A 9,205-nucleotide genomic window follows, 5' to 3' on the forward strand; every position below is an offset into this window, starting at 1 on the left:
AAACTGAGTTTTAATTAATTAAACTTCCCTCAAACAAACTAATTCATTAATGTTTTTCTTATGCGCCAGATATCAACTTTTTGTAATTATAAAAGAGTGACCCCTTTTTATATTTATTTTTTTCCTCTCATAATAATCATAGTTTTAGAAGAAGAATCAAAAGGAGGAAAACAGAAAGAGCAGTCATCTACAATATCATAATCAAACTGGGGAAAAGGGGGTAGCATATAAGTATCAACAAATTATGTAGAGAAGAAAAATAAAGGCAGGCATCATCATAAAATGCCATGGAAGAAGAACAAAATTGTAATAAATTAAGGGCCCAACCGGATTCGAACCGGTGACCTCTTGAGCTGCAGTCAAATGCTCTACCACTGAGCTATGGACCCAATGTTGTTAAGAAAAGATATTTAGACTTTTTATAGAAATTTAATATTTTATAAAATTGTTGAGATTATGAAAAGGACTTGAAAGATCCATTTGCAATGCCAGGTCGACAGTTAACAAGGATCACATGATCATGCCATTCCACTCCATTAGCTTTATTAATTTAGTTCAAGCCACCCTCCCAATTTTCTAACATTGCCTTTGTCTCTATCCTTGTTCATGATCACACATCATTTTACAGCGACCCTTGAATAGTTGCAATTGCAAACCAGTCAAATATTTTATCCGTCAACATTAGCTTTCTCTTCCTAAAATATAAATGCATGTCCTTAGGGGCGGCAACACTACCCGAACCCGCGGGTACCCACCCCGCTCGGGGCGGGTAATTACCCGCCCCCGCACCGGGGCGGGTTTTAACGGGACGGGTTCTTGGGCGGGGCGGGGCGGGGTCGGGTTTAGGTTGAACCCGCCCCTACCCGCCCCGGTATATATAATATATATGTAAATATATATATTTTTAATATATAATATATGTAACATATATAAAATAATTAGTAAAATGACTAATAATATTATATCATATATAAATTTTTATTTTAATTTATATTATGTATGTAAATGGTGGTTATATAATTTTTAAAATTTAATTTTATTTGTTGGATTTAATAATTATAGGGACGGGTAGGGGCGGGGTGGGTACCCGCAGGGGCGGGTTAGGGTTTAACATTTTACAACCCGCGGGTAGGGCGGGGCGGGTTTGATGCGGGTTTTTTGTAGGGCGGGGCGGGGTCGGGTAGAGCAAAAACCCGCCCCTACCCGCCCCGTTGCCACCCCTACATGTCCTCATATTGTCTATGTAGAATGAATAATGTTGGTCGTTATAGGATTTAGTAATTTCCACAAGAAATTACCAAAATTTGAAGCAACCCCATATCATAATCAATTCCTTTACATTTTGCTCCAATGTTTTTGGATGTGTGATGTCATAAGAGAATTCATACTACACTAATATAGTAATATCTATGTGAGAAAATAACAAAGGACATTACATATTTGTATAAGAAATTTCACTTACATTCAAATGCCTTTTCCCAAGTCCATACCTCCTCAACCATAAGATTGCAAGTTTATTATTTTATTATTAAGTTATTATGTATCAAATTTATATAAAATTAACTTACCAATAGGCTTATCCTCTTGGTAACTAGAAAAACAAAATAATTAATATAGGTTTGAGATTTATTAGAGTACTTTTTATAAAGCATCTTTTCTTTATTTTTTTTATACAAAATCCAAATATTAAATTTTAATTAAAGAAAAGAAAAATGCAAATTCATTCATACATTTATGAATTCTTGTTGAGGAGTGGACTAAATTATAAGAGTATGCGAATAATACTAGCAAATGTAGGAAAAGTTGGTTGGATTTTTGGTAGCATCCTCTTCCTCCTCTTTATTACATTATTTGTTGGTTACCACATGAAATTTGCACATTTTATCGTGAGTTTAATATATTGACCGTGTAAAATATTTTATTGTCTAATTATATTTATTTTTTTAAAATTATTTATATGATTGATATAAAAAATAATTATTTTTACTAAGATAATGTTATATAATAATTAAATATATATATAAAATTATTTTATATTAAAATTATATTAAAAATAAATTAGTATATTATCTATACACTAATTTATTAAACTTTTGTCTTGTAGATATTTAAATTTTTTAAAATTTAAAAATATATTTATATTTTTAATTATTTTAAAAAAATTAAAAATTTAAATATATTTTTAACTCCTCAAAACTTTAAATATTTACAAACTAAAAAATCAATGATCGATTTATTTTTTCCTCTTAACAATATTACATATCCAAATTCCAAAGCTTAATTCGATTTTTGCTAAGTAGCATAGCCTCGTTTCCTCCGCCACCCCCTTTTAGGCTTTCACTTCCCATTTTGGTTCTTGTGAATATAACTTCTCATTTTCCCCTTCCATTCATTCCCAATTCATTCACATTTCTTCTCTACTTTCTCTCATTCCCAACATAAACATTGCAGTTGCAGACATTTTCCTCGTTCCCTTTTTCGTTGCAGTCTAGAAAGAATGTCTTTGTCTGCAACCAAGTTCGTGCACCCCATCACAACTCCTCCCTCTACCAGATCCAGTGACAAGCCTCTCTTTTCCACTTTCTTTGGATCCAATCATACCAAGCTTCGCTTCAATAAACCTATTGTAGCTGCTCAACGCCGTTCTTCATCGGCAGCATCTACGTCTTCGCCTGTTGTTGCTGTCTCCGATGTTGTCAAGGAGAAGAAGCTCAAATCAGCCTCCAATCTGGTGACCCTTTATCCTTGTTTCTTCATTTTGTCATTCAAAATATCTTCTTTTTGTGAATAGCATTATTTTTATGTGATGGGTTTTGGTTGAAAAACCCAACTTTTCACTCAATTCATGTCCTTTTGAATTGTACCCAGTTGGGTTTATATGCTGCATGATTCGAATCAACCTCCAATTTGGTCACCCTTTATTATTGTTTGCTCATTTCACGTTCAGAATCTCTAAATTACTGAACTTTGCACTCAATTCAGCTACTTTGAGTTGGTACCCAATTGGGTTTATAAGCTACATGAACTTCGCTCAATTTATAGAAAAAGGGAGATGTATAGTTTGGACTCCATTTACTTTTTACTATATTTGAGATGTATAATTGCTTCACACTTTGCTGATGTAGATTTTTTTGTTTTTGTCTTGTTTTAGCTAACTGGCTTCTTAGTATCGAGAATAGTGTTCTTATGATGTTTGGTTGTGCAATATTGGTTTGGGAATATGATTTTTGATTATATAGAGATTTTTATTTTGACTTTTTGTGAGCAGCTAATTACTAAAGAGGAAGGCTTGGTGCTCTATGAAGACATGATATTAGGTAGGTTCTTTGAAGATATGTGTGCCCAGATGTATTATAGGGGCAAGATGTTTGGTTTTGTTCACTTGTACAATGGCCAAGAAGCTGTGTCAACTGGATTCATCAAGTTTCTTAAGAAGGAAGATTATGTGGTGAGTACGTACAGGGACCATGTTCATGCCCTTAGTAAGGGGGTCCCGGCTCGTGAAGTGATGAGTGAACTCTTTGGGAAGGCAACGGGTTGCTGCCGAGGTCAGGGCGGTTCGATGCATATGTTCTCAAAACAGTTCAATTTGCTCGGTGGGTTTGCGTTCATTGGTGAAGGAATTCCAGTGGCCACTGGGGCAGCCTTCTCCAGTAAGTACAGAAGGGAGGTGTTGAAAGAACCAGGTGCTGATGAGGTGACATTGGCATTTTTCGGAGATGGGACTTGTAACAATGGACAGTTCTATGAATGCCTTAACATGGCAGCTTTATGGAAATTGCCAATTGTGTTTGTGGTGGAAAACAATTTGTGGGCTATTGGTATGTCACACCTCAGGGCAACTTCTGATCCGCAGATATGGAAGAAGGGACCGGCATTTGGAATGCCCGGGATCCATGTCGATGGGATGGATGTCTTGAAGGTCAGAGAGGTCGCAAAGGAGGCAATTGAAAGAGCTAGAAGAGGAGAGGGACCTACTTTAGTGGAATGTGAGACTTATAGATTTAGAGGACATTCGTTGGCTGATCCTGATGAGCTTCGTGACCCTGGTGAGTATTTAGATTAAGATATATCTAGTTGCAATATGTTATTAATTTTGAAGTGAATATGTTGATCATGATCCTTTGCATTTATCTGCAGTTACATTATGCATGACTGCATTTGTTTAGGTCATATAGATTTTGATGTGTGCACCCCATCTTCAAGGCGGATAATTTTTTTGCATTTGTGCATACTAAAACTTGTTGATGATGGAAAGTCGTCTCACTTTTTCGTTGGCTCTTTGTAAACGCTTATAACTTTGTCGAAGAGTTCTCTTGACTAAGCAACCAGTTCTCTTGATCACTTAATATGTAATTGTTTCTTGGTTTGCCAAATGCGCAAAGGATCTTTATACTCCTATCTTTTCGTACTCGTGTTTTAACTATGGTGATGGCTCAATGCTCTGAATAATTACTAATCAGAATCTGTTTCTTCTTTGGCAGCTGAGAAGGCACACTATGCAGGCAGGGATCCCATCACAGCACTGAAGAAATATCTTTTTGACAACAAGTTAGCCTCTGAACAAGAATTGAAGGCCATAGACAAGAAAATCGAGGAGCTACTTGACGATGCAGTCGAGTTTGCTGATGAGAGCCCTCTCCCTCCCCGCAGCCAGCTTCTGGAGAACGTATTTGCCGATCCAAAAGGTTTTGGAATTGGACCGGATGGAAAGTATAGATGCGAGGATCCAAAATTCACCCAAGGCACTGCTCATGTCTAATCCTTTCAAATTCTGACAATCTATCTGCTTGGTGGTTTCATTTTTGTATGCATGTTCTTATTTATATGCTTAGTAGTCATAAAAAATTACTTACAGAATGTATTATTGTTATTATTACCTTTTTCTAATATAAACAGTATTTGTTCTCTAGGTTGGTATTATTGTTGGTTGAACTAGTGTCAAGAATGATAATCCCCTATCGTTTGATTATCTTGCTTTGCAGCCTTTGTAGCTTTTATATTATCTGGACCATGTAAAATAACATTGTAGTTTTACATCATTTTGTTATTGCTGTTGGTTCATTCACCTTTTAAGTTGTCCCAAATTTGCTGATTATAGTTGGTGTTTGATTTGGTGTAGAGAAAGCTCAAACTATGATTTGGTGAGAGTAGACTTTGTTTTAACACATTTGAACACAAACGTTGGTATTCGGTGTTTCTGCATTCTGCAATACTTGAGTTGAATTTGTTGATGATTATTATCATTATTGAACCTTGAATTTATTGTTGTGTTGCTTAAAAAATCGGTTAGCTAAATATTTTGTTGCCGTAAATATTTTGTTTTTTTGGTTGCTGAGTTGAGTAACAATGCTACGAAAGATATAGATGCAAATCAAAATAAGGAAAATGCTGATCAAATCCAAATTTGTCCTATAAAGATATAAATGAGGAAAATGTTGATCAAATCTAAATTTGTCCTATAAAGATATAAATGCTGACTTTGAAATCATTTTTGAATTTGATTTATCGATTGTGTTATATTTTCATTCGTTTTTGTTCATTTAAATTGAGAAATTATTTTGTTTTAGAGACTAGATTATTATCACTTTTTGCATTATTAGTTATGTTTAAAAATTAATATTTGATTATTATGTTTGTAAAGACTTGCATTTTAACTTTTAAGTTTCAACACATTTTTTTTAATTTTATATATTTTTTAATTATGATCTTAACTAACCCTACTTTCCTGCCTATGATACTACACAGTCCTAACAACCAGAAAGCATTTCAAATTCAAGATAAACAATACCCACGTAAATAACAAACTGCACATATTAAGGAACTGGATTTCTTTCAAACACCTCCCCCATAACCGTATTTCATCTCTTTCAAGTTCAGTACCTTCATATACATCCATATATATAGTCTGATTTTTATTAATAAAGTGACCATTATTATTATTATTATTATTATTATTATTATTATTATCTAGTTTACTAACAAATGGCCCATTTATTTATTATTCTGATATAAGGAAAATATATATTCGTTACCAAAGAAGAAAAATATATATTCCAAAATTTGCTGCTTGTTTCAGATTTGAAATTTGAAATAACTCACATGCATAGTGGTTCCAATTTTCATCGATTTTCAACTTCCTGATCATAAACTGAATCGCCGTCACCATGGCCAAAAGCAACGACGTCACCATGGCCACGAGCAAGGAGGGTGTGGGATTGCTGAACCCGAACCCGGACAAGATGCTATCAGTCCCACTGAAGAAGAGTGATCCGGTGGATCTGTACCGGCCGTTACGCGACTTGGTAGCGAGAAAATACTCAGAGAGCGATGCAGAGAAAGTTGAAAGCGTTCTGGAAACCCTAAACAAATGTCGCAGTGACATGGTGGAGCGAGGGGACCTCTCCCTTCCCATGCAACGTGATTGCCTCATCCACTACTTCAAATGCCTCTGCATGGTTGAGCCACTCTTCACCGCTGACTCCGACGACTCCGACGGCGGCATCATGTTTTTCTGGTACGACGCCTTCGACCCTGACTATATATGTGTGGATGGAGTCTTCTCCCATAGGAGTATCCAATTGGAGAAGGCTGCTGTTCTCTTCAACCTTGGCGCCATATACAGCCAGATTGGAGCCTCTTGCGACCGCACCACCGCCCTTGGCCGTCACCTTGCAATGGACGCCTTCAATGCCGCCGCCAAATTCTTCTCGGAACTCTGGAAGGTTTTCGCCAAGGACATCTCCGCCACCCTGGACTTGACTCTCCTCTTCACCGAGACGCTGCACCAGCTCTTCTCCGCTCAGGCTTCGGAGCTCAAATTACAGCAACAACTCGACGACGACAAAAGCAACAACGACGCCAGTGCCGCTTTCCAGAAACATCGATGTGCCCACCATTTGTCTAAATCGGTCTGTCTTGACTCTTGACACTTACTGATTTTGCATTTATTTTTTCATTTTAGATTTTCAATAGGATGATGTTGATGATGAATTGATGATGATGTAGGTTTCTAAGCATTACCGTAGAGCATATGATCTGATAATATGTGATTCGACTGCATTCAAACATGTCTGCTCATTTGACCACACTTGGATACCTCATCTTCATCAGAAGCAGAAATTCTTTCGGGAAGAGGCTCGTCAGAGGAAATCATTCATCCTACCCAATTCCAAGCGACCTAAAACATCCTCGTTGGTACAATCTTGTCCTCTTGATCATGATGCAGAATCCATCACGGAAAAATTAGTTAGAGGGATTTGCAGGCACTCGGACCTATGGACACCCAAGCAACAACTAATATACCTTGACCTCCTCCTCTCCGAGTACAGCCCTTTCAAGATTATGGATGGTGGAAAGCTGCTGGCTAACCCATGGGACATGCCTCCTCCTTATCCAACAAATTTTGCAATCCTCTCTTCGTCGTCTTCGTCTTCGTCACATCTTATGGCATTCCCTTTGAAGAAGTGTGAGCCCTTGGACCTCTATGAGTCCCTTCGCAGTTATGTTGCCCTTAAATACTCTGAGAGCGAGGCAGAGAGAGTAGAAGGCCTTTTCAAAATGGTAGACAAATTGCGCAGTGAAATGCAGCGTGATGACCTCTCTCTACCCATTCGCCGTGACTGCCTCATCCACTATTTGAAATGCCTTTGCATGATTGAGCCTTTGTTCCCCATGACTACCTCACCCAATCCCCCTATCTTTGTTTGGTACAATGCATTCAACCCACAACAGGACTCTTCCCAGCACAACATCCATTTCGAGAAGGCCTCTGTTCTCTTCAACCTGGGAGCCCTCTCCACCCAAGTTGCTCTCTCCTGCGATCTCACCACCATCCAAGGCCATCGCCTTGCCAAGGACGCCTTAAATGATGCTTCGCATTGGTTCTCCAAACTGTCGCATGAGGCTGAGAAGGCATCTGCCACCATTGAATTGTCAGTAAACTGTGCCAAGATGCTGCGTGAGATAATATCCGCTCAGATTGCCGACTTGGACTGGAATTTTCCTCATTCCTGTTCTGTTCGATCATCATCATCTCCGGTAGGCGATAATATGAACTAGCACATGAATCTAAATTAAGTTCTTAAAATTTCAATTGTCTTTATTTAGTCCCTAATTGTCTCTATCTAATTTCCAAACTTTACTAAATAACTCATTTAGTCCCTAGTTGTCTCTATCTAATTTCCAAACTTTACTAAATAACTCATGTTAGTCCTTGAAACAATTTTCAATGCACCGGACAGCTAGATACCACATTGGACTCTCTGAAAATTGTCCCAACTACTAATCTAAGTCACGCTTGTAAAGTTTGGAAACTAAATAAAATCAATTGAAACTTCATAAACTAAATTAATTCTATTCTGTATATATCATCATCTAGTTCTTCAGCTGATTATTTTAATTGATATCATCATATCAATCTTGATTTGTTTAATTGTGTGATTGGAATGATGCAGGCTCTTCTGCTTTATCAGAAAGCTTATGATCTGTCGACACTTGAGCCTTTAGCTAAGACTTTTGTTCAATCCTCGATACCTCAATATCTGAAGATGAAAACCTGCCCTGTTGTAACTGATCCAGGTGATATCACTGAACAATTTCTTTCAGGGTATGGTAAGGCTAAATCCCTGCTTGTAGAGGGATGTCAACCACCATGCTTGGATATTAAGGATGGGAATCTTGTGGCCAATGCAACCTTAGAGGCAGTAAGGTTGGCATTGAAGGAGATGAACTTGCAGGAGTCCAAACCACCACAATAGCATTACCATAGAGAAAAACTATGTAAGCTTTAGGAATCAACTTTTTTTTTCTTTTAAACTAAAAAGGAAAAGTCTAGGGGCCAGCAGTTTCATTGAATTTTGGCCAGCATGTAATCAGCAGAGAAAGGTGAGCCATTGGATGAAATCTCATACCAATCTTACACCATCAAATCATTATTGATGGCTAACAATCACAAAAATTGCTGGCCCCCTAGCATTGCTCAACTAAAAAAGCTTTAGGAATTAATTACTCTTGTTCAAAACTATTCCTTCAAAATTTATTGTTTCTATCTACACAATTTTTATGATGTGCTGCAAGGTCCATTGATGAGTTCTGCTTTGTTCACTGCGGTTTTCTTACTTAACCCGGTTGAAGGTTCACTAATCATTTTGTATTGTTGGTAAACTATTCATGATTAAATTAGTTTGAAGTCATCTGGTATAAA

General features: G+C 37.2%; 2 protein-coding genes and 1 non-coding gene across 3 annotated transcripts; 2 read left to right on the forward strand and 1 right to left on the reverse strand.

Annotated features, from left to right (window-relative positions):
* Positions 1–317: 317 nt before the first annotated feature.
* Positions 318–389, reverse strand: TRNAC-GCA (transfer RNA cysteine (anticodon GCA)). The gene has a single exon. It is a non-coding gene; the product is annotated as a tRNA-Cys (tRNA).
* A 1,406-nt stretch (positions 390–1,795) lies between these two features.
* On the forward strand, positions 1,796–5,068 carry LOC112734444 (pyruvate dehydrogenase E1 component subunit alpha-3, chloroplastic). Its single transcript, XM_025783766.3, has 3 exons — positions 1,796–2,731; positions 3,269–4,049; positions 4,485–5,068. The coding sequence occupies exons 1-3, from the start codon at positions 2,498–2,500 to the stop codon at positions 4,760–4,762; spliced, it is 1,293 nt and encodes a 430-aa protein (XP_025639551.1). The 5' UTR covers positions 1,796–2,497; the 3' UTR covers positions 4,763–5,068.
* A 971-nt stretch (positions 5,069–6,039) lies between these two features.
* LOC112734449 (uncharacterized) lies at positions 6,040–9,205 on the forward strand. The gene is made up of 3 exons (XM_025783777.3): positions 6,040–6,911; positions 7,009–8,040; positions 8,457–9,205. The coding sequence occupies exons 1-3, from the start codon at positions 6,168–6,170 to the stop codon at positions 8,757–8,759; spliced, it is 2,079 nt and encodes a 692-aa protein (XP_025639562.1). The 5' UTR covers positions 6,040–6,167; the 3' UTR covers positions 8,760–9,205.

This window comes from Arachis hypogaea, chromosome 2, assembly GCF_003086295.3.
Source record: "Arachis hypogaea cultivar Tifrunner chromosome 2, arahy.Tifrunner.gnm2.J5K5, whole genome shotgun sequence".
Lineage (NCBI taxonomy): Eukaryota > Viridiplantae > Streptophyta > Magnoliopsida > Fabales > Fabaceae > Arachis > Arachis hypogaea.

Bases quoted from the DNA above. Each gene is read 5' to 3' on its own strand.
- LOC112734444 (XM_025783766.3), top strand. From the start codon at position 2,498: ATGTCTTTGTCTGCAACCAAGTTCGTGCACCCCATCACAACTCCTCCC. The intron at 2,732-3,268 runs GTGACCCTTTAT...TTTTGTGAGCAG, and splicing joins TCAAATCAGCCTCCAATCTG to CTAATTACTAAAGAGGAAGG. The intron at 4,050-4,484 runs GTGAGTATTTAG...CTTCTTTGGCAG, and splicing joins TGATGAGCTTCGTGACCCTG to CTGAGAAGGCACACTATGCA.
- LOC112734449 (XM_025783777.3), top strand. From the start codon at position 6,168: ATGGCCAAAAGCAACGACGTCACCATGGCCACGAGCAAGGAGGGTGTG. The intron at 6,912-7,008 runs GTCTGTCTTGAC...ATGATGATGTAG, and splicing joins CCCACCATTTGTCTAAATCG to GTTTCTAAGCATTACCGTAG. The intron at 8,041-8,456 runs GTAGGCGATAAT...GGAATGATGCAG, and splicing joins TTCGATCATCATCATCTCCG to GCTCTTCTGCTTTATCAGAA.